Genomic DNA, 25,409 nt, shown 5'->3' with positions numbered 1-25,409 from the left:
ACTGCATGACGCTCAGCAGCTTGAAGAGCAAGCCGACATCAGCTGAGTTTGCATGAAGTACCATCCTTGTAGCTAAAATACAGGAATTTACCACCACGTAAAATTCAACAATAGCATTTTACAGAGTTACGAGTACCTGTTAAGCCAATGAAATAACTGTCATCTGTCGTAACCACAGAAACAGGAAAGAGGCAAAGGGAAAAATAACATTACATCAAACCCGGCAAACAAAGAGGTCCTTTTTTCAACGACAACATTTTTCCTCCATATTCTATAGTTATGAGTCATGTGGCCGTCGAAAATGTCCACGGTCTAGAGCAGCAGGTAAGCCGCGTCAGTTTAATGTGTGTTGCAGCGTCAGTTGGTGAAATTTGTTATAACGTCAGGGGTAAATGTTAGCTTGCCGGCTAGCTCAAAAACACAGCTAACAAGATGCTATTGTGCGAGCTAGCTAGCTTGCGTTAGGTGCGCTTCATTTCTACATTGACATGAACAGTCACGCGACCATGAGCGACTGCGGGGCGAGGAGTGTGACGTTAGGTCAATGGGAACGAACCATACGACGTGGAAAACATTTAAGGGCCTTGTTTGTCGGATTGTAGCTGTGTGCTACATCAAGGCAAATTATTTAAGGAAGTTGTAGTCTTATTGTTAAATGTGACAGTTAGATTAGACTGTGGACAAACTGTTAAATTATGACAGAGCCAAATGACCAATTACGCCCGAGTGGTGCCGTCGGTTTCCCCGTGTTGCCATATGAAACGCACCCATTGCTATTATCTTCACTGCGTTTGTCTTGCAGCTTGACACAATAATAAAATGGAGGTATGCGGAGAGGGAGCTAGCGGGGCTGACAGAAACAATGCGGTGTTCGACGCTTTAGCCCACTGGCTTTCAGATAAAACGGAGTATCGTTATTGCAGTTTTCATGGTTGTCTTGACTGCGTCCCGCTTAAAAAAAAAGAGAAGCTTATTTCTTCTGCGTCACTGGCAACGTAGACTAGCTGAGTCTGACTGGTCAGGCAGTTGGCTAGGAACAGAAAAGTACTGTATGTTCTCAGTTGATATTTTTGAAAGGTCTAACTGGCAAATGTGTGAGGGAGTTGGATGCGCAACTCAGACCACATTTAAACAAATCCCCTTTTTCGTCTAGGATGCAAAGAAAGCTGCAGTGGGAAGGTTTTTATGCAGATCCCCCTTATCAGCCTACAGTTCACCAATGTTGCTGCAGTGTAGAGCATCCCACCCCAGGACCAAAATTCACTGTCTGTAAATATAAGAATTAAATCCAAAGTTATTTTCTGAACAGCAGTTAAACACTCTCTGCTCAGAGAAAACTGGACAAAACAACATCAAATATTTTCCCTCTCATCACTTTCCTATCCTTTGGAAAGTTGCTCAGACCAGCTGTGTGCAGTTTGCTGATATATCCATAATAGGATTTGTGTGTGTTGAGGTTTTGTGCAGAGTTGACTGGTGCTGAAATGTAAAAAAGCCAAGAATATTTCTGTGCGCTCTTCCTTTAAATTGTGACAGTTTAGCAACTGTCTAGTGTCTGTAAGCAAAGTCTTCATCTAGCTATTACGAAAAAAAAAAAACTTGTTTGCTTTAGTTCTCAGGTTTTGGTGTCACTTGCTGCAACAAGGATGGAGATTTGTTCTGCTGAATGTGGTTTTCTGACAGTTTGTCTCTGTTTCTCCAGCTCGCTGTCCTAGACTTAAGTTCAGCAGACGGACAAGGTGGAGGCACTAACAGTAAGCAGCCAACACGGTTTTTAAAAGAGTTATGAATGTGCATAGACACTCACAAACCTGAACATTGCCTCGACAAGTATTAAAGCACGGGAATAAGACTGGAGATGTCATAAAGACAGCAAACAAGGAAGTGGTCCATAGAGAATAAATTGGGAAGGACAGGGATGTTGACCAAAAGACAACAAAGGGAATATTTTCAATGTCCTTTAACTGACAGAAGTACTAAAACTCCGTTTTTTTTTTTTTAAATTCACACTTATTTGTTCACTACTAATTTCAAATTAGTACAGTTTAAGTGCGTCACTGATGCAAGTCTAGGTGACGAGTTCGGAAATCTGCATTGGATTTCCATGTTTTCTAGCTGCAGATATGCACCATAGATCAATGAATGTTGATTATCTGTGGGTGCTTTAGAAGTTTTGAATAATTAAAAATCAAGTCCTTACAGTTTTATAATTCATTAAGTGATGCTGGACACTGTCTCTCTCTGTCTGCAGGGCGATACATTCCTCCACATTTACGGAACAAAGACGCTTCCAAAAATGGTGTGTAGCATCAAGTTAAAGCTGTCCTGTGGAGTTTTCTTTTAAACAAACAAAAAGCGCATTCAGTGTTACTCACCAAAGTACATTGTGTGAACCCTTGAATGTATTTCCTTCCTCATGAAACATTTGCAAAGCTGATTTTCAGAATATTTTGCATTGTTTACATCCATGTTAGCTAGCTAGCAGTCTTCTTCTTCCCTGCCTTTGCTGGCACATGGCTATGGTTCTTCTTGCCATCAACTGTTGATCAGTGGAATAGTGTGAAACCGGTGGCAGAATATGAATCTGGTCACCCGCATGCTTGTGTGTCTATGCATGCATGATGCAAACCAAAAAGTGGGGACCCACTTTGCTGCGTAATGGAACCAGTGGTCATAAACTCCACAGGGTACCTTTATTAACTGCACTTGTGACTGATTAAAAAAGACTGCTCAAACATTGTCTTCCTGTCCAGTAGGAAATGCCTTTGCTGCTGGTCGACAGGGTGGCTACACCATAGCGCCCGCAGCCAACTGTAAGTTGCTCTCTGAACTTCTACTAAACTCTGCATTTGCAGTTCCCTACCATGCATTGCTCATTCATCAGTATGTTTTATGGTTTGTTACTCCTCCTCTTCTCTGTGAAGAAGTGCGTGTTAAGTAATCTGTGACCTTGATCAAGCACTTAAACAGTAATGTTAGCACTCTCACAGCATCTCATGAGTAATAATCCTGCATACATTGTGTTTCATGGCGTATTATTGCCTTCCCTCTGCAGATGGTTGGGATGGGGGGCGCAACAACTTTGTTAATGGCTACCATGACAACCGCATGGCTGGCGGCAACTCTTTTAACCGTGGCCCGCCTCGCATGGAGCGTGGCCGAGGTGGTGTTGGGGGAGGTTACCGCGGCAACAGAGGCGGGGCCTTCAACCCGATCAACCCAGCGCAGCCGATGGGCTTCGCTGGCTACGAAAATAAAGGTGGGATTTGGTTTTACTGCATGAAACCTAAAAAATGTTTTCTTATCCTGTTGCACCTTGTCTGTGTCTATACGCAGGGTGACTGCGGGGTCTTAAAAAGTCTTAAAAGGTAATAAACCAATTTTGCGAAAATTAAGGCTATTAAAAAGTGAAAATCCTGTTTGTCCAAAGGTTTGTTTGCTAAAAGTGTAGGTGAACGTATTTATTTATAATGCATAGACAAGATCTACCGTGCACCTATTTCACTCTTAAACGCTCCAAAAAATAGATCTGTGCGAAACCGGAATATGATTTAGGAATACAACCGACCGTAATCTCCCACCCCGCCGGACCCGCAATGTTAATCGTCCAAAACATAGTCGGAGTGGCGATCAGTAGTAACAGGATTGACACTGCAGTCAAGCCAGCCTCCACTTCGAAAACGACAGTCAAGCCAGCCCTCGCGCTGTTTTGCAATGCATGTGTTTTCTAGGCATGAGGTAACATTGTGTCGCAGCACATTTCAAAATAAAAGTGAGCTTCTGCTGAACATAATGCAATTGATGTGGCAGAAACGACTGAATAAATAAATAAATGCTTAAGACACCACAAGTATCTAAAGAAAATATTACATTCTCACAGAAAGCTTACTACATTCAGCCAAGATTCGAATTCATGTAAAAAGAAAACCTTCTGTTTCCACTAACTCATTTCACTTCACAGTGACAGCAGACCACCTCAGGGTGGGCCTCTGTCAGTATCAGAGCAATCTGATGTAGGTTTTTAAAGTTACACCACTTGAAAGTGTCCTCTTCAAGTGACCACCAGAGAATAACAGTCAGCCAATATCAAAGCAGTCTCATGTCCATTTTCAAAATGTATATACATTTAAACATTTCCGCATATATATATATATATATATATATATATATATATATATATATATATATATATATATATATATATATACACACACACACACATACTGCACATTATTTTCCATATATATATACACATGTATGTGTATAGACAAAATATTAAACATCTTTATAAAATAAAAGTAGGCTATGTGTATATATTACAAAAAAAATGTAATTGTTCAGAATGTGCATATGTGTGTATCTTGGATCATTTCTTTATTCCCATTACTTCCTTGTCCATACAAGATATATTGGTGCGATGTATTACAGGCACACAGAGCAATTCCACTTTGATTTTCTCGCTTTCTTCAGGTCTCTGGTGTCCATAGCAAGGCACTGCTCATGGAACCACCTTTCACACAAGTCACATTGGATCTACAAAGGACAAGGTTAAAATTTCAAAGATGATTGTCAGGGTACTCTCACAACATAAGACCTTTTTCAACAAATGAAGAAAACAACATAGCCCCAGTCTCTGTTCACTGTTACACACACACACACACACCTCTGCTCATACTAGATTTCCATTTCTACAATAAACAAGTCACAAGAACAAAGACTGTGACAGTGTCATTGGATTGGACTGATTACCAACATCATTAATTGTTCTAACTGGACAAACTGTGGAGGTGGACAGCCACAAAAGAATCATCCTGATAATTCATTCATTTTAATAGAGGTCTGAAGTTTGCTGATCAGACGCCAATACCTCTTTTATAGGCCTACTAGTAGTCCACTGTGTTGGCCTCATATGGTTTTTACCCCTTTCTGTCTTTCATCTTGGTCAGCTGGTTGTTCTGTTGTTCTGTTTCTAAGCTTCTGTAGGCATAGCCCTCAGGTTACCTGCTTTTACTATCATGTTACATTATAGGTCTACTGTTTTTTAATTAAGTTATTTCATCTGTATACCTCCAAGGATGTCAACATATGCGACAATAATATATCAACGTTACAAACATTGAATTACATTTTGACTGTGACGAAATTTGTAGTTAATTCATGATACACACACAACATATATTTAAGTGTAGGCCTATATTAAAATATGGTAATATATTAATTAAAATAAATCAATATATAGGCTACAATTAGGCTATTTATATAGGCTACATAAATAGCCTACATACACGTATACATCCATCTTGACTGCGTTTGAGCACCACCTCCTCTCACCTTGCTGGAGTCTTGCACTGAAATCTTTAATTTGGCTCATGGGCTGCCTCTTGCCGTCCACTGCTGTATGTGAATCAAATGTGAGACCACATTTTGAACAAAAAGCGCAGGTTGGCTTCACATCGGCCCCTGTGAAAGGGCACTAAACTAAAGTTGTTAAAAGTTGAAACAGGAAGTTTTCTTTTTACGTCAATTTAAATCTTGGCGAATAGTGAAAATATTACACACCTTCAAGGGCTGTAATTTTAAAAATACTACATCAGATTGCTCTGATACTGACAGAGGGTCACCCTGAGGTGGTCTGCTGTCACTGTGAAGTGAAATGAGTCAGTGGAAACAGGAGGTTTCCTTTTTACGTCAATTTGAATCTTTGTGAATAGGGAAAATATTACACACCTTCAAGGGCTGTAATTTTAAAAATACTACATCAGATTGCTCTGATACTGACAGAGGGTCACCCTGAGGTGGTCTGCTGTCCCTGTGAAGGGAAATGAGTTAGTGGAAACAGAAGGTTTTCTTTTTACATGAATTCGAGTCTTGGCTGAATGTAGTAAGCTTTCTGTGAGAATGTAATATTTTCTTTAGATACTTAACATTTATTTATTTATTCAGTCGTTTCTGCCACATCAATTGCATTATGTTCAGCAGAAGCTCACTTTTATTTTGAAATGTGCTGCGACACAATGTTACCGTAATGCCTAGAAAAAAACACGCATCGCATAACTGGGCTGGCTTGACTGTCGTTTTCGAAGTGGAGGCTGGCTTGACTGCAGTGGATTAACCCGGTTGGCCGGTCGCTCTGTGGCCACTTTGAACAGCCCCGTTCCAGAAAAACAAGAGCGCGATGCGCCGCCAGCAGCGGAATCGGTAAGATAGAAGACAACAGGGAAAATCCAAGGAGCATGTGGGTTTTGGGGAACGTTAGCTGGCTATTTAGCGAAATCGGTGCTTTTTATTGAAACAGATTCAACTTTTCATAAAGCCGATACTCTCGTCAGTATCACTTTTTGTGAACAAATCAATCACAGCCTGGATGTGTGGGTCCAAAAGTAAAAAATAAAAGCTTTTTCTCACTGTTGTTGTGTCCGCACCCTGTTGAACAGTTCACTAATAATACTATATGAATGAAACTGTCTTCTGATAGTTTTGTTTTCGTTCTGCTGTTAGACACAGGCGGCTGGAACACTGCCAAGGACGCCTATAGCAGTTTTGGCAACAACCGAGGGAAGTCTGCGTTCTTCAATGACAGAGGCAATGCTAACAGAGGAAGGTAAAGAAATGAGACCCAGAGACAGATTGAATAACCACTGCTATAGCACTTTTCCTTTTGTCACTGTACTGAAAGAGATTCAGGTAAAGGTCCCATGTTCAGTATGAAGGCAAAAAGTAAATCTCTTGTGATCCTATCTGTGTGTTACGCTATACTGGTGTACTGTTGAATAAAATGAAGTGGGGGCCGTAGCTTAAAGGACATATATGTTTTAGTGGCGTCTAGCAGTACGTTTTTCAGATTGTAACCACTTTCCAAGTGTGTGCTCCTGGGCATGCTCGAACTAATAAACAAGCACTCAGCATCGCCCAAAACAGAGACATAACGAGAGACAGCATCACAGAAAACGCTGGAAACTGAGGTGAAGTCACACTGCAATGCTAGTGTACTATTTTATCAGCTTGTTGTTACCATGGTCATATTATGACAACGTTACACTGACTGCATTTAGCCGACATGATACGTCAGTGCTGTGAATCTCTCATCAGAGAAGCTCCTCACAACTAAATTTATTGGATGATAATGAAAACGGTTAATGAGGTAGACTCAATATTATAAATTAGATTATTGCCACACTTTATAACAGTTAGACAGTAAGTAAAGTTACTGTAGTGAATGGGTCTTCCACTGTGTTGTTGTTATGATGCAGTATTGTCTATTAAGTGGGTCATGTAAGTTACAGTGACTGAGAGGTGGAGAAGCTGTGTACCTGAGTATCTGTAAAATGACTATAAATCTAAATTAAATGTTACAAAGCAAACAGTGGTAGCTCAGGTTAGCTGGCTGCCCCTGCCTGGCATCACTATAGGCTAGTATAAACAAACCAAATCCTAATTTGCTGAAGGGCTTCAACACATAGAACGTTTTTGTTGTTTTTTTTTATCCTTACGTGGATTTTTTTGTTGGAGTTTGTTTTGTGCAATGAGACGGCCGTGGTTTGGTGCTAGTGGACTCCATTTCGTTAGCTGCAGTGTTGTCTCTGTGTTCTATTCAGAAAAAAAACAATTGTGTGAAATGAGATTCAAAAATGATTGCAGTCAGTTGGAGCTCCACGGGTGTGGCATTTGTTGCTGAGAAAACCCTGGTTGACTTTTTGATTTTGTAAGACTGAAGTTAATTCAGATATTTGATATTTAGAGTATTAAAAACACAGTTCCAGCTCAAATTACCCCCCCCCCAAAACTTTTTTAGATGCACCTGTACATAGGATGAAATTAAAAACTAGAGAAGAGTCTAGAGAAGTCTGATTTGTAGAATCTGGAAAACATCACACACCTTGTATCAACATTGTCTTTGTGTCGTGCTCAGGTTTGAGCATGGTGGATTTGGTGGTGGAGGAGGAGGGGGAGGAAACAGCCGCTGGGTCGAGGAGTCCCGAGATGAAGGAGATTGGTCCAAACCAACACCACGTAACGAACGCCTTGAACAGTGAGTCTGCACTTTCACTAGTCAAGAGAGGTGTACTCCAGACAAAGAAAGCTGGATAATGTGATGCATTTTGTAGGGTGATCAAGAAATATCAGGGAGACGGTTCACAAGAGATGGTAGCCTTTGTCAGCATTAGACAAATTGTGAATGATGTGGTTGGGGTTTGATTGAGTTCTGTGTCATAGGATAGCACATAATGACACATTTAGAGAACATGCTCAAGATAGCAAAGAAGTGTTAGCTAGAAAGTTGTCACTTTATATTTAAAAGCATTGACATTATATTCAGGGTGTCCGCAGGGTCTTAAAAAGTCTTAAAAGGTAATAAATCAATTTTGCGAAAATTAAGGCCATTAAAAAGTATTAAAAAGTCTTAATCGCCATTTAACAAGGTATTAAATTTTGAAGATATTTTTTTCAATGTGAAAATCCTGTTTGTCCAAAGGTTTGTTTGCTAAAAGTGTAGGTGAACATATTTATTTATAATGCATAGGCAAAAATACTAGACAGGCAGTGAGTAGCGACTATGTGATTCGTTTCTGTCTTCTATTTCACTCTTAAACGCTCCAAAAAATAGATCCGTGTGAACCGGAAAATGATTTGCGAATACAACCGACCATAATCTCCCACCCCGCCGGACCCACAATGTTAATTGTCCAAAACATAGTCGGAGTGGCGATCAGTAGTAACGGGATTAACCCGGTTGGCTGGTCCCTCTATGGCCACTTTGAACAGCCCCGTTCCTGGAAAAACAAGAGCGAGATGCGCCGCCAGCAGCGGAATCGGTAAGACAGAAGACAACAGGGAAAATTCAAGGAGCGTGTGGGTTTGGCGAACGTTAGCCGGCTATTTAGCTAAAGCTCTGCTTTTTATTGAAACTAATTCAACTTTTCATAAAGCCGATGCTCTCGTCAGTGTCACTTTTTGTGAACAAATCAATCACAGCCTGGATGGAGCGGGATTTTAAAAAAAAGGCTTGATGTGCTGCAACAAAATTTATAAATGTTGAACTCATTGTTCTGCATAAATGGGTATGATTATTGACGAGTTAGTAGCCTGCCCAAAATCAAGGTTGGAGACTATTATGTAGCCTAGAGCATTTTACTTGCACAAAGTTAATGAATAAAAAAACAACCCCAAACTGAAACAGCTGTAATTTGAATTAATATTATACTAGTGCTAAGTTATATTCTATTATATTGAATTTAGTAACATATTGAATATATTACCATCAAACTTACAGTTTACTTTGAAATTAACAAAATACTTTCAATTTAATGTTATACTAATACAGACATTTAGACCAGTTCCTCCTCCAGGTTGTGCCTGTGCTACACCGCCTGCACTACTTACGCTATTCATCACGCAGTTTATTCTCTTCATCTTTGTTCCCTCCTGGCCTATTTGAATTTTGTTGTATTGATCAAGTGGTCGATGAAAGTTATCACACATCATTGCAGGCAAGCTCACCTTATCTAGTTTAAACCAACTAAAACACAAAATCACACTGTGTTTCACATGATTTGCTGTAATATTGTGTACATAAATGTCATAGCTTATGAAAGTGAGTTGCTTTTCGCAGGAAATCTGACCAGTCCTTCACATAGAAAACTGTTGGCCCATACAGGCTGTTATAGGCAACTGAGAAAGTTGGTGAATGCCTCAATTTTTAGGTGGTGTTACAACCTGATGACATATAGGCAATAAACATGTTATTAATATTAATAAATTCCTTTTAAAACCTCAAAAAATTCCATCTGATTTAATCAGTTACAGCCAGCTCAAAGTGGCGCGGCAGTCTTAAAATATGTAGAAAAAGTCTTGAAAAGACCTTTAAAAGGTATTGGATTTTACTTCAGGATTCCTGTATGTACCCTGATTTTACAGCAACAAAACTCAAAAACAATATTTATAATATAGTGGAAGCATCTCTCAAGCTATGTCTATTATGCTTCGGAAAGTCATGCAGTGTAGCCCTTAACTTACAAAGAGTTAGAATGACCAAAATCACAAGATTAACAATTCATCTATCAGTCATTGGACAGAATATTAATTGTAACTCTTATTCGTTTTTTGTCATTTTCTCAATCAAAAACGTTCCCTAGTTTCACAATTGAGAGTTTGCTGCTTTTCTCTGAGTTAAATAATAAATGCTTTTATATATATTAAACTCATTATCTTTAGAGTTTTTGTAATGTTGGCCGCACAAAAAAAGACATTTAAAGACATCACTGTGGGTTTTATGGAATGGTGTTGGACATTGTTTTGACGTTTTATAGGTCAACTCAATCAAGAAAATAACCGGGATATTCATTCAGAGTGAAAATAATTTTAATTAAAAAATCTGACAAATAATCTTTTTAGCAGTGAGATAACAATGATAAGAAGAAGTCATTGTTGAGTTGTCGTTTCTGGACAGTAGACTTACATGCACTGTGTTTCTCCTGCTTTGCTTCTCTGTAGTGAGTTGTTCTCTGCCAGCAACACTGGGATTAACTTTGAGAAATATGATGACATTCCTGTCGAGGCCACAGGACAGAACTGCCCTCACCACATCGAGAGCGTAAGCTACTGTTTTTAATTAGGGATCCAACAATATTTCATTATATATCAGCTGCATGATTACTTTCCTCTTGTTATAAATGTGTTTGATTGTGTGTCCTGTGTAGTTCCAAGATGTGGACATGGGTGAGATTATCATGGGTAACATTGCTCTGAGTCGCTACACCAGACCAACCCCTGTCCAGAAATATGCCATTCCTATTGTCAAGTCAAAGCGAGACCTCATGGCCTGCGCACAGACAGGTAGGACACACGCATAGATTCTTGAGCTGAAAAATAAAATGATGTTTCTACAAATGGAGATGAATGAGGTTGACTTTGTGTTTGTAGGTTCTGGGAAGACTGCGGCGTTCCTTCTGCCCATTCTCAGCCAGATCTATACTGAAGGACCAGGAGAAGCTCTTAACGCAGCTAAAGCATCTGGACAGGTAAGAATAAACCCAAAACCAAATAATAATAACCCCAAATAATGGCACTTTATTTCCTCAATGATTTATAATGAACTAAAACACATGGATCAATTGGTATAGGGTATTAAGTCTTTGAGATTAGATAAATAGTTTTTATAGCGTTTTCACTAGACAAACAACAAAAACATTACATCATGTTTAGACAGAGAAGTAATTACTCAACAGTCAGTCAGCAGTTTCAGTTGGTTATATTAATGCTGAAAATGAGCCCCCTCACCCCAGTTTACTTGCTTAGTTTTCTAATTTCCTAACTTTCCTAACCTTTCTAACTATAGGACCATGATTATGTTATTTGATTCCACAGATGCTCAACAATTAAGCCAAGATGGCCAAATATTGCTGTTTAACCTCAGACAACAAATACAGAAAAAGGTCTGTCCTCAGATGTTCATCAGTGTCTGACTCTGGCAAAGGGGAAAAACAGTAAACTTCCCCAAAACTCTATCTTTATCCAGATCACACACACATTCTGTTCTGTGTGATCTCGTTTTGATAACTGATGTAATATGGTTTTACTTCCGTTCACTGAACCTCCCCTGACACAGTTTGGAGGCCCCCTGAATCAGCAATTAACCACACTAAATAGCTTTACTGGTTTTAATGCAAGCATATTTAACTGGGCACTGTAAAGCAGAAGTATTTAACAAGGTTAAGCAACAATTAAAGAAAAGGCATTAAAATGCTTTTTTTTTGTGTAGTAAGGTATAGTATATCATGCTAGACATATATATAATTTTTGTGTTAAGTGTTGACCTGTACTGAGAAATTTTGAGCTCAGTATTTAGTTAAACATGGTTCTCAGCCAGCAGAAAATTTGGGCTCCCTCCTTTGAATTCTTGACGTCACTGAGGTCACTGACGTCTCTCTAGGCCTCCCCTGGACTGTGCGTTGTGTGTTGGTAGGTGTTGTGTGGTGTCGTATGGAGGGAAGGAGGCGCCAGACACTGGATTCGGGATTGTGGTTGAGACCTCCACTGCAACAATCCTCTCTCCGATACACAGCCAATCCTTACAGGGCACGGAAAGTAAACATAAAGCAACATAGCGGCCCCGCCGGAACGTACTTTACAACTATGGTGTCCTGCAAGGTACAAACTGCAGTAACTGCTGGACGTACTGAGGAATAGACAGCGCAACAGGGACACCTAGGGGCTTATACAGGTAGCTGCTTAACAAAACCATCAACTGTTGTTGGACTGAAATGTTGTGTTGTCATTTTATTACAGGAGAATGGAAAGTACGGGCGTCGTAAGCAGTACCCCATCTCACTGGTATTGGCTCCAACCAGAGAACTGGCACTGCAGATATATGATGAAGCCAGAAAGGTTTCTACACATATGCGCGAGCGCATACATGCACACACAAACACAGTAGCATGGAATGCTAAAAAATAAAGACATGTTAATCTATGTATGTATTCATCTTTTTCTTTGTAGTTTTCCTACCGGTCCAGAGTGCGTCCCTGTGTTGTGTATGGAGGAGCAGACATTGGCCAGCAGATAAGAGATCTGGAGAGAGGCTGCCACTTGCTCGTGGCCACTCCGGGAAGACTGGTGGACATGATGGAGAGGGGCAAGATTGGACTGGACTACTGCAAGTAAGACATAGACAGGAGGAGGGGGTGATGCATAGAACTTAATAAGCAATTTGCTTGATTTCTTTAATGGACGATGCCGATGAGAGATTTCTTTTTAATGAAATTGCATTCTTCTAAAGATTAATAAGCAGTTTGCTTGATTTAAAGGCTCCAACTCTTTTCTCTTCCTCTGTTTTCATCTCTGCAGCTACCTGGTCCTGGATGAGGCAGATCGTATGTTGGACATGGGATTTGAACCACAGATAAGACGCATCGTCGAACAGGACACCATGCCGCATAAAGGCATCCGACAAACCATGATGTTCAGCGCAACCTTTCCTAAAGAGATCCAGGTATACGTTGTAGCTTTGAAAGAAAGGGACTGTAGAGAAAGCTCATATAGCATTCTTTGATATATACAGTAATCAATTGTTATTCACCATGCAAGACTTCTGGCTATCAAAGTCTTCTAAATGAACACGTTTATTTCCTGATCTTAAGTTATGAGTGATACTAGTAAAAACCTACGGTATCAAATAAGCTCCATCAGAGGTCCCAAATGTCATCAGCATTCAGAATGTCTTGAGTTGCACAGATGAGTGCAATGTAAAAAAAACAAAATAAATGAAGTAAACAATGTCAACATTGAAAATGGTAGGAATATTGGAGCTTGATGCTCTAAAGCTGGAATTTGTCTCTACAAATCTACACAAAGAACATTTTAGTTGAATCTTGCCCATCCAGTGTGTAAAATCTACTATTAAGCACCTTCTCTGCACCTCTTCCAGATCCTGGCTAGGGATTTCCTGGAAGAGTACATCTTCCTGGCGGTGGGAAGAGTTGGTTCTACCTCAGAGAACATAACTCAGAAAGTAGTGTGGGTAGAAGAGAGCGATAAGAGGTCATTCCTGCTGGACCTGCTCAGTGCTACAGGTGAGACAGTCCCAAAGATATAACAACTCCTAACCTTTTCATGTGTCCCAACACTACGGGTCTACGACACATCAAACAAACAGATTTTTCTACATGGGTTTAGAGCTACTGCTAACACAAATACACACACACACACTGTGCAGTTTTATTTCCCCAATCCTTTTTCCATTGTCATAGTGTCGTCCTCTCATCTCAGCCAGTGCAATAGTTTGTGTCCCTTTGGTAAATCAGGAACATTAAACACACAGAGTTGGATTTCTACTACTGATTGAGTGCAGTTTACATGTTGGTGGTTTGGTGTGGTTTTATCCCAAGTTATCCCCAGCGAGGTACAGGACAATACAGGAGACAACATAGAGAAACCTGGTAAGATCCTCAATGGTGAAACTCTGTCATTTCACATTTTAAATAATTTTGCTTGCCCTTTTAATGTTCTTTTCTGTGGATGAAGACTCCTTTGTTTATTATTATTCTTTTTGGCTCTGTGTACCATTTCATGGTTCAGGTTTGCTAAGCTTAAATCAAACATGCCTGTTGTGTTTTTTTTTTTCTTAGATCAAGAGTATTTTTGTGGCATCTTTTATGTACCGTATGTTGCTGTGGTGTCTTCACGTCCGACCCAATCCTTGATAGAAAGAGTCTGGTTATGTTGTAGTCACAACAGCTAATAAATGTAAATGACATTGGCCCCAATGCCCTTTACTTTATAATCAGGTGGTAATGTTCATGAAGCAGGAGCATTAACTAAGGACTATGACCAAACTCTTTCCATCAGTGTCTCTAGTCACAGTGCCTGCACAACACAGTGCTGCTGATGGTGTTAATGTTTTTGCTTATTTTTTGGTTTTTATCCACACTGCTACCCATTACATTATTGTGTTCACTGAAAAACATCTGTTGTAATGTGATGTGACAATTTAATCTAATTAAGGTGCATGTTGTTAAGATTTATGTATCACACCAGGGACTGAAAATAGACGTATTACCTGCCTGTAGGGCTGAAAGAATGATTCATATGATTTGATTAAACACTGGAGGACTTACATCTCAAGATTGTCAGTATGATCTTATTTTGTACCTACAGCTCTATTTTATTGCAATTTAATGATTGAGTAAGATAGATGCCATTACATTTCAACATGAAAGATTTGCTGTTGGCAGCAGTAGGAGTCCAGATGTTTTTGTGTTCCATGAAACAAGTTTAAACTCCCTGACACGGACCGTGTGAAAAAGTTTTAAAAGGTTGTGTCAAACCAAATTGTTTCAAAAATGTGGTGTCAGAAAAGCTACTTGCAAGCTGACATCAGTGTTTTGTTGAGTATAAAGTTTGATTTGGTTGTTCTTTCAGGTGTGGTTCCTTTACACATACAGATTCTACTGTGTGGTGTTTCATATGTTTTAGGTTTTTAATGCATGCTTATCTTGTCCCTTCTACCTGCGGATTAAAAGAAAGAAATGAAACCCACTGCCTACAGCTTACCCACTCCCCTTTTAATGATAAACCAAAGATGTCTTCTCTCTCGGTTCATCAGGTAAGGACTCGTTGACTCTGGTTTTTGTGGAGACCAAGAAAGGCGCAGATGCCTTGGAGGACTTCCTGTATCGGGAGGGCTACGCCTGCACCAGTATCCACGGCGATCGCTCCCAGCGAGACCGAGAGGAGGCCCTGAGCCAGTTCAGATCAGGAAAATGCCCCATTCTGGTGGCCACAGCGGTCAGTAAAATGAAATTCTTCCATGAAAATGGTTAAACTTGTCTTAATAATGTGTATATTACACTTATATGGCAGCAAATATTAATTGACAGCCTCAAAAGAAAGTACTACTATGTGTAGCAATACTGTTCTTGGTATTCACAAACTCCCATCTGTTACAACCAAATTGAATCATTACTGCATTTGAACACGTCTGTACTCTTTTTGTTCATACTCAGGTAGCAGCTCGGGGTCTGGACATATCCAATGTGAAACATGTTATTAACTTTGACCTACCCAGCGACATAGAGGAGTATGTCCACCGTATTGGACGTACAGGACGAGTTGGAAACCTGGGTAAGACAACAACAAATGTCAGTCAGTGGGATTAACCTCGTTTCATTTGTGTTACATAATCTAACATGAGGATAGACTGTTGAGCTTTTTGAGCTCCACCACACAACAAGCTGAGATTTACTGCTACAATTGCTTACTTTTTTTTTTACCTGTAGGACTGGCCACATCATTTTTTAATGATAAAAATGGCAACATCACTAAAGACCTGCTGGACATCCTGGTAGAGGCCAAACAGGAAGTTCCCTCTTGGCTTGAGAGCCTAGCCTATGAACACCAGCATAAAAGCAGCAACAGAGGACGCTCTAAGAGGTATACATAAACACACTGTCTCTTCTTAATTGTGTGTGTGTGTGTGTGTGTTTTCTATAAATGTTAAAGGGTCTTAGCTTATCAATGTTTTGTCCAAATGCAGTGAAGTTCACTTTGTATTTGATTTAAATTATGTATTTGATTTTATCACCAGATTCTCTGGTGGCTTTGGAGCCCGTGATTATCGCCAGACTGCCGCCGGAGGCACCTCTGGAGGATTTGGAGGACGTGGAGGTCGCAACCAGGCAGGACATGGAGGAACCCGTGGCTTTGGAGGAGGTGAGGATCTGGCTTTAGGACTAAACTTGTGTTTTTAATCATTTTATACTTTATAGTCACTCCACACGCTGCAATATTTTTTTGTAGAATTGCTTAAGAAAATGCAATTGTCATAAATTATTCATAGGAGACAAAATTATTAATTTTAAATTGTTAAGTGTCTCACAAGGATCAATATTAGGCACAATACTGTTTCCTCTACACATAAATTAATAATAATACTCATTTTCTAACTGAGCATTGCACTACAACACAACTTGATGTGTTAGAGACAAGCTAACATGCTACTTTTTGTTTGTTAACTTTGAGTTTTGTGCTCTGTTTCTTCCCCCTCAGGTGGTTTTGGTAACTTCTACACCAGTGACGGCTACGGAGGCAACTACTCACACTCTCAAGTTGACTGGTGGGGCAACTAGGTTCCTGCATCTCCCCTTCACTCATCCCTCTTCCTTCTTCATTCTCCTTCCTTTCTCCATACTGTCGTCTGCACCCCATCTTTCTCCTCCCCTCCATTAACCCCAACAACCCACGTGCATGATATTAAACTATTTATACTCATTTATATAGCCCTCCTCCCTCCCTATGCACTCAGATCTTTTAATTCCATCTTAGAGTATTCCTTTGCATCTCCACTTTCGTCTTTACAGTCCCCCATCTTATCTTCTTTTTATTCCTTAATTCCTGGTAAATCTCACCTCTTGAAATATGCCTCATTATAAAGGGATTCTCCAATTTTAGTTGGTTATTTTTCAACACTAGCCACAGATTTACTTGTTAGCTTCCAGCGAGCAACATCCTTTGGTTTCAGTGAGGACATTTCAAACTATTTTCCCTCTGTGGCAAGTGCTTGAAGGAAATTAACCAGGTTTTAGGTGTTCCTTTAACCCCCTAAGATTAGATGGACACTTAAGATTTACAGCGGGTTAAGTCCTACAAAACAGCCGGTAAAGACTGAGGGGGCAATCCAGTTGTTTTTTTTTTCCCCACTTTAGATTTGAGTTTTGGCTTCATTGTGTTTTTGTCTGCATTCAAGCCAGCCAGGCGTCCTGTGTACCTTCTCATGTCATCTTTGTATGTAACGCATGGCCATGCTGTAAATCACCGGCCAAAAACTTTTCTAAAATATAGTGCAGAGATAGGCAAGATGTCAAATCTGAGCAACATATGTCTGCATATAAATTCAAAAATGGGAGCTGGCTGAGGTCTTCTTCACTTACACGACAGATACTTAAAAGCAGCCACAGTAACAGAAAATGTTTTATTTTTTATTTTTTCACCTTTGTAAAACATATTGAAGTGTTGATTTACAGAGATCTGACAAGGGTGTATAACAGAGACAGAAGGGACAAGAGGCTGGACAAACTGAAACACCCAGTCAGTGGGAAGCCAGCAGACCTTGTCGCCCATTAGCAATGATGCTAGCAAACAGTCTTAGGATTTGTGGTTGTTAATACCACAAATGCGAACAGCATTACCTTTGTTTGAAACAAAACATAATGGAGAATCATTTGTTTCTGTACTGTGCCTTTAAGAATTTGAACTTTGTCTCTTATTTCCGTTTTTTTATTGCCATAATACGTAACTGGCTACAAGTATTGGCCAACTGTGACTAAAAAAAAAAGTGTATTTAATGTCATGTATGGGTTTAAACATGTTTTTCTTTATTTCTATTTGGAAGGAAACAAACTAGGCTTGAACTAAATCAAACCTTGGCAAAAAAAAAACTTTACAAAAACTGCTATGAGGAAACTCAAAGCAATTCCTTATCTGTCTATTGGAGTTCAAATTTGTCAGAAGGTCTCTGATGAGCTGATTCCCAAAAGCATATCACCACTGTAACCGTATTTACAGATTCTTTTCATAAACCCTCATCCAGAGTGGCTAAAATGGGTCAAAAAGGAACATTACGTTTGTCTCTTTTTGCTTTACTAGCCAGTGAGCAGAGAATAACAGCAGTGGTTTTGTGCTTTTGGGAAACCGAGGCCTACTAATTGACCTATATGTCACATCTACAGCTCTGGTTTGAGTTGAGTTTGGGTTTCTCAAAGCCATCTTGTCACTAATTGTTGGATCACATTATGTCAGTTACAGAGCCATTAAGAGAGAATTTGGCCTCGCTGTACAGCAGCAGTCTCCCTCTCATACCATTCAGATATGTGGTTGTAGATATAGATATGTGCCTCAAAGGCCGATGCCACTCTCAAGTCATATTTGATTTTAAATTATTGGTTAAACATATCACTCTTTAACCTTCTTCTATGTTGGCCAAAATAAAATATACTCTGTCCGACAATTATCTATGCTATGAAATATTGGCAAAAGTCGCCAAATTCACTCATGACCACATCCAGCAGTGATGTCAGAGCAATGCTACAACATTTTTCAGGTATAAAAGTTTAAAACCACTACATGGCTGCTGCTGAAAACAACCAAATTTTATCAGTGGCTGTTCAGCTGACTCTTAGTGCCACCATGCTCTTGGGAATCTGGCTCCGCTTCCACCACAAACATTGAAACCCTTGTTGGTCAAAAGCTTCTTACAAGGGGGAAACACAACAAAAGAAAAGGCTAAATGAGTTCAAAAATTTATCGCTCACTCTATCCTGGAGAGTTACATGAAAAGTCTTCTCTGAAATAAGTCATTCCAGTTTATTCATTAGGTCTTTTAAGATCTGTTAAGGTCAGGGAGAAAAGTAAATAACTGGATAATCTAGCTTAACCCACTCCACAGCAGGGACAGCTGGGCCTTTCCAAAGGATATAACGCCACACCTCCGTAGCACATTGTAGCCAAGTCCTGTCTTACTGTACTATGAGCGAATGTGAGGCACAATTCCAGACTTGTCCATAGCACAGGACCAGCAGAGAAGATAGTGCTTACCTGATCTTGTGTTGGAGGTTTGAGATTTGCCCAAACTGTGCCTGCACCATGACCTTTATACATTCCTATTACTACTATTCATTCAACAGATAGGAGCCTCATCGTTTACCGTTCCACTTTTCTCCTGTAATGAAAATAATTTTTTCTCTTGCGATGTTTCAAAGAGATCAGCTAGGAAAGAATCCACACAAAAGAAGGCAAGACACACAGCAGTGCTTTTCTATATTAGCACACACACCAGCAGCGTCTTGACACGCGCCTTTGCAGACTAATGCTGTTATCTTTCCCAGCATCAATGTGCGGCAGCTCCTCTGAAAAGCAGCAATTTAATCACATAGCTGGTGTGTGCTGCACTTTGGCTAGCAATGTCCCACTTCAGCACTGCTGGGAATGTTTAAGGAGAAACCTTTCTTGGCATAGCACAGTAAGATACAGGAAAGATGAGGTGTGCTTGTAGAAAAGTGGCATAACAGAACTAAAACCACACGTAAGAAGATCACATGATTTTTTTTGTGACTTAATCAATGCCTGATCCCTGGTTAGCCCTACTTGGTAGGCCCTGCTGTGGAACCAGGCAACAAGGGACAGTTAACCTGCACCCAGGATGTCCATGTTTCATCCCTGATTACATTTCTAAAAGGAACTCCACTGGAAATTTGGACGGTTCAGTGGTGAAAGTCCAATCCCCACTGTGTTAATGAGCAGCCAAAAAATGCTCTGTTGCTACCTGGTGGGGAAAATTGTTAATTGTTCATCAGGGTTGACTTGTTTTGTTTACATGAACAACTTTAGTGGAATGAAAATACAGATTAAATGTAAATAGTTGTACTCTTCTTAAAACAAATAGAGAATCTCCACTGAAAAAGAATGTGACTAATCAAATATGAATTAAGTGAAACATGATGTGTAAAAAAAAATAAAAAAATAAAAAAAAGAAGAAGAAGAAAATTCCGTTTGATCACTCGACGTTGGACCAGGCAGTGTCTTGTGAGCTTAGTTCAGTGGGCAATTTGAACAAAGTCGGCAGATTCATTCTTTAGAGACTAACTAATTTTCCCTCAAATTGCCCACTGGCTTTGACAAATGACAAGGCTGGACCAAGACAATAAAACATATGCAAGTGTTGTTGTTTTTTGGTCAAGGAGTTAAATGCCAAGCAAATAAATACAATTACAATTAAATACAGCAGGCTTTAGTTATGTTAGAACTCTGATTTTTCCCGTCCTCTATGATTTTTAGACTACTTTTTAATCACATGTCATGTTTGGGTCAATTTGCAAAGCTGTTTTCCTCGAGTACAGCTGGTAGGTTTTGGGAAACTAGTTGGCTTTGACATAATTTTTTTGAAGAGTTTCGGGACGAGTAATGCTGGAGGACTCAGGATTCGAGCAGACAGCAGGTCGCAAACAAACTAGATTTTCCAAAAGCTACTTGGTGTGTCAGTGCACCAACTTCTTGTGTCAGAATTTCTGGTGGGAGAAATGAGTTCAGTGATACATTATATCTCACTAAACCTTGTTCACCTTCCTGTGGCCAAGATAAGGGGCCACACAACGTGCCCAAATGCACCAAAAACAGGAAATTACTTTCTGTATTCTTTCAGTGTGTGGATCAACTGTTACTAACCGTGACTGTAGCACAAAGCATTGTATTGTTGCTATAGTTAAACTACTATGAGCACCAGTTAAAACAGTTTGTTGACCAGAACTGTGTTTGAGGTGTCCCAATAGATGATTTTTGCACCAATCAAGGAATTTTCGTGTGGCCATGATATGAATAACAAACATTTATAATTTCAGCAGTTGTAGACGGTCTCCATCTTCAATTTCCTAAAAGAACTGTTACTGTTCCGTATGAAGGAATAACCAGCAGGAAGATAGACATCAGTAACAGGATAAGATGTTGAAGATAACCGTGCAAATGACAATCAGTTATGAAGGATTTGCTTAGTTTGAAACTCACTTCACACATCAACAGAACTCTTAAGTTTAACTTTTTTAACAGTCTTGGACACCTAACCAGATGTCTTGTCGGCAGTTAATTGATAACCGTCGCATTTTAAACATGCAAGTCCAACTCATGTCCTCAACCATTTGGGAGAAGGATCTGCACAGGCCAAATTAAAGCTCCTCACATCACAGTTGAAGATGCACTCTCTGATTTCGTTATAGCACTCAGTGGTGTCCGTCACTCCCCAAAGTTTCCACCCAGATAGTTGTTTGTTTTGGAGCTCACACAAATGACTGAATTTGAGCGCTATCAGGCACTGTTAGAAAAATTCACCCATTTTATGCTTGACTGAATTATAAACTGTCATATATTCCCTGTGTGAGGGGATATTGTCAGGATGTGTTACTTGAATCCATGGCTGAGGCCGACCACAAACTTAGTATGCAGCTAGTTCAGTCTCTTATGTTTTAATAATAATGCTAAGTATGTTAAAATGCTGTTCTCAAAGCCTAAAGTCCAAGGCATACCGTTAATAAGGAAATACAGTGAGCAACAAAACCACTTGAATGAATCTGGCTCAGCGTGTAGACATCGCTGTGCCTTGTAAGAGCCACTGGGGTGCAGATGGTATAATTGTGAACAAATGAAGGGATGACTGAGCATTTCACGTGCAGTGATAAAGATGCTAGGGACTGCTGATAAAATAAAAGAGATGAGTGATTAGTTGAATGCTGATAGTGCAGATAGGGATTTGAGTTATACAGCAGGGAATCATGGAGGGTAAAACTTCAGTTCACCTATCGTTTCGTCTTGTTTAGCCTATAGAGCAATCTTGTCGAGTAGTGTTCAGAGTATGCACATATATATGCAATGTATTTAGGTCTTTTTCTATGGCAGATGCATATCTGTCAGCTGTAATTACCATTGAGCTGTGTTGGCGCAACACTTAACTACCACTGTGCCCCAAACCCTCATCCCAGCTCGTCAAAATGCCCCCTTGGGCACTGGACTTCTGCAGTAAGTGCAGTAGAGATCCGTTGTTTGTGGTTTGCTTTCACTTTGCCGTCACCGAGATTCTCTGCATGAGTTTAGCTAGGGATGTTTTCTGTCTGCTTTGTTCGGATTACTGTGGAGCACAAGTGAATTCAGCCCAAATTCTGACGTGTGCGCAGTGCCTTGAAAGTCTAAAACGTGTTAGTTAGGGCTGGGTATTTTTCAGCGTGGGTGAAAAATCTAAATTATTATTTAACAACTTCTTTTATACTGTAGAAACTGATAAAAGTAAATACAATATTCAGTAGTGGGAATGCATGTGACCTCACTGTACGTCGAAGTCACCTTGGTTGTTCACCCTGGATTGGAAAACACAGGGGTAACAGGGTGTGTTCACTATGAAAAAACAAAATTGAAACATTGCTTCAAACATTGTTTCAGCTTTTAAGTAAAAATAACCTGCTAAACATTAGCATGTTAACATCATCATTGTGAGCATATTAGCATGCTGATGTTGGCATTTAGCTGTACCTACGTACAGCCTCGCAGAGCTGCTGGCATGGCTGTTCAAGTTGGTTTTGTTTTTCTCACGGTATCGCAGCTCTTCCCATTTATTGAAGCCACAGCAGGTCTGTTTTTGCCACTCGGGGGTGTGTGTGTGTGTGTGTGTGTGTGTGTGTGTGTGGTTGCGTGGTATCACGTGAACAAATACATACCCTCTACTGTAAATTAGTTTAAATGTAACATTTGTTTGGACCATAAGCTTTATGTTATTTAGAAGTAAACTCCACTGCTCGGTTTATTTCTTCTGAAAGAAAACTCAAAGTTCTCATTTAAAAATCCAGCACTTTAGTTTTTGGTTTTTGAATATTTTCAAAACCTTTTGATGCCTTAAATTCAAGGGTGATACCCAGCCCTAATGGAGATAGTGAAGTTGGTTCCACTGTATACAGACATGCTGACAGTGTCACCATGGCAAATGATTGTGTCACTACAGTAACTAGCTTACCAGCAGGAGTGCTTCGATTGTCCGTGAACAATTATTGGTGCTATGCTCCCATTGCTGCGGCCTGAAGGCCCCTCTGTTGTAGAGAAGTGACAGAAAGACTTAAATCCCACCGAGTTTTACAGAAAATACTTGAGTTACTTATTTTAATATTCAACTAAAGTCTTCTGTAATAACATATCCTTCAAAACCTCCGGGAGGTATGAAGGAGTGAGCGAGTGTTTGAAGTGTAGCGCAGTTAGGTTTCAAAAAGAGAGGTTTTTCCACGTGTGTGTGTGTGTGTGTGTGTGTGTGTGTGTGTGTGTGTGTGTTGTATGGAAAGGTTCTTCCTTGTTTTTTGGGACCGGGTGAAGTTCTAGTTAACAGCAACCACAGGATTCAGCTGTTTGCACACAGAGTTCTCGAGTCTACTTTCGCTGCTAGTTTGTGTAATTTATCAAGCATTTTTGAGAAGTATTTATTTTTATAAGCCTAACACAAAAGTTGATATTTTACAAAGTGACTTGACCAAAAGACAGAAAACAAAAACACTGGCACTTGAATGTTGAATGTCATTGGTATGAGTGAAAATTTATATTTTTCTGGGGTAGTGTGAGCTTTTTAATGTTAAAGATGCAACGTGTGAGGATTTCTCTTTGAATGTGTCACAGTAACAAGCTGTGATGAATCCAAAAATACCAAAACTGTCACTTAAAATCATCTGCTTTTCAGAAATCTGTGTTAAGGCGTGTACATCTTTTCGTGTTTACCTTTTTTGCTGAAGCTTTTTGTTTTGCGGTGTATTGTAATTATCTGCATTCATAGACAAAATAACCAATTAGAAATGTCAGTTTTTGGTTAGTCCAGTGAATTAAATTAATGCCTCAATGTTGCCATAATGCGGTTCTGCCCATGAAGGTTAGGTGCCACAATATAAACGGTACAAAATCTCAGACGGTTGACAAATTTGGATCGCCTCCCATATTGCCCACCGACAAAATCAATCGCTTCCTTTTTTATTTTGTTTTAAGGTTGGCACCCAACTTCTACCTCCCGCTTGCGGTTGTTGTTACATGGTTTGTTTTGATGCAAAGTCCGACGGCCGTACCGCGGCTCTTCCCTTCGCTGTCTGTTACAGCATTTGTAAAGATGTGCATGCTGTGTCACACAAGGCCACATAGTGAAGCACTGACAGTTATATTACAGTTGATGCGACTGTGACATATTAAGAGAAACATCCTACACAGGTTACCTTTAAAGTCACATTGGACTCAGTATCAGATCCATAAACCTGTTTGTGCGACAGGTTCCATTGCCAATAATGATAATCAACCATAAACAGCCATTTTTTAATTGGCAAACAAAAATTTGAGACAGTAACAACGTATATGCCAAGGTTTGGATTAAAGAAAAAAAATTAACAAAACGTTACGAAGACCATTTTGTAAAAAACTAAAAACAAAACATGCAGTACAAAAAACAAGTGTTCAGATTCTCTCCAGGTCAAATGTTGTTGTTTTTTTCATTTTAAGTCTTTACACTTTTCCTTCCCGTTAATACCCTTGTTGTGAATGTCTGGCAAGTGGTGATCTTCAAAAGTCTTCATAACACAGAATTAACTGTGTTTCTACTGCTATGTTGTTGTGATTTGCATATTTTCAGGCGTCACAGTGTTAATGCCCATATGTGGGAGCTTCTGGCCAATCAGAAATGGGGAAAGGACGACCTGATGACGTCCGTCCAGGTGTCTTTTACATGAGTGACTCGCAGCTGATCCGTAGGAGTCTTCATCGGTCTCTTGCATGAGAATATATCGCAGCTGTTTGGATTTTTACTTTTAGCACAGACATTCTGCAGTTGTACTACAACAGTAGCCTCAATGGACCAGAATGCAGTGCGGCACTCGCAAAGCCACTATCAATGGCAGATCAAAGATATGGTACACAGGTGAATCGTCACACTTTACTGCCTTTTGTATGCAGAAACACACACACAAAACGGCAAAAAGCATTCTGCAAGACAAATACGGGGACACAAAACAAATCCAACGCTCTGCCGCTTTATTTTACTTTCACTTCAACAAACCTCAGAGGGTTATTCATATTTAGGAATGATTGCCGTTTAGTGACTGAACTGAAATTAAATGAAGCCCAGAGTTGTCGCCGTTACTGACTGGCCAGACCCCTCATTGTGGACACACACACCGGCCTGGTAGTTAGTATTTGCTTTATGTATTAGTTTAGCAGTTGTGCACGAAGAGGAGCACTGCACGAAGAAAGAAAAAAAAAAAACTGTGCATCTATTCTGATTTTACCACAAATAAAGGTTTGGATTTGCAAATGTAACCAGTGTTTGGGTCTGTCTGTCTTTTTTAAAAGTGTTGGATTTTAGATGT

The 25,409-nt window shown here is 39.8% G+C and overlaps 1 protein-coding gene across 9 annotated transcripts; it reads left to right on the top strand.

Annotated features, from left to right (window-relative positions):
- On the top strand, window positions 1-25,359 carry ddx3xb (DEAD-box helicase 3 X-linked b). 9 transcript variants are annotated; one of them, XM_038719500.1, is made up of 20 exons: window positions 1-324; window positions 1,703-1,754; window positions 2,252-2,299; window positions 2,757-2,813; window positions 3,056-3,259; window positions 6,499-6,601; window positions 7,910-8,029; window positions 10,492-10,591; window positions 10,698-10,833; window positions 10,921-11,018; window positions 12,286-12,384; window positions 12,496-12,656; window positions 12,844-12,988; window positions 13,424-13,568; window positions 15,101-15,282; window positions 15,501-15,618; window positions 15,774-15,927; window positions 16,082-16,206; window positions 16,543-16,609; window positions 24,677-25,359. In XM_038719500.1, the coding sequence occupies exons 1-20, from the start codon at window positions 280-282 to the stop codon at window positions 24,771-24,773; spliced, it is 2,256 nt and encodes a 751-aa protein (XP_038575428.1). In that variant the 5' UTR covers window positions 1-279; the 3' UTR covers window positions 24,774-25,359. The 9 variants fall into 9 exon arrangements, with proteins under 9 accessions (XP_038575428.1, XP_038575427.1, XP_038575436.1 ...); XM_038719499.1 differs by having other exon boundaries at window positions 2,754-2,813; XM_038719505.1 differs by lacking the exon at window positions 1-324 and adding an exon at window positions 345-825.
- The last annotated feature ends 50 nt before the right edge of the window (window positions 25,360-25,409 follow it).

Source organism: Micropterus salmoides, unplaced genomic scaffold (genome assembly GCF_014851395.1).
Source record: "Micropterus salmoides isolate LMB-PRFRI ecotype aquatic unplaced genomic scaffold, ASM1485139v1 Ms_hic_scaffold_1, whole genome shotgun sequence".
Lineage (NCBI taxonomy): Eukaryota > Metazoa > Chordata > Actinopteri > Centrarchiformes > Centrarchidae > Micropterus > Micropterus salmoides.
Note: the sequence above shows the minus strand (reverse complement) of the source record. Positions and strands in the feature narration are given on the sequence as shown.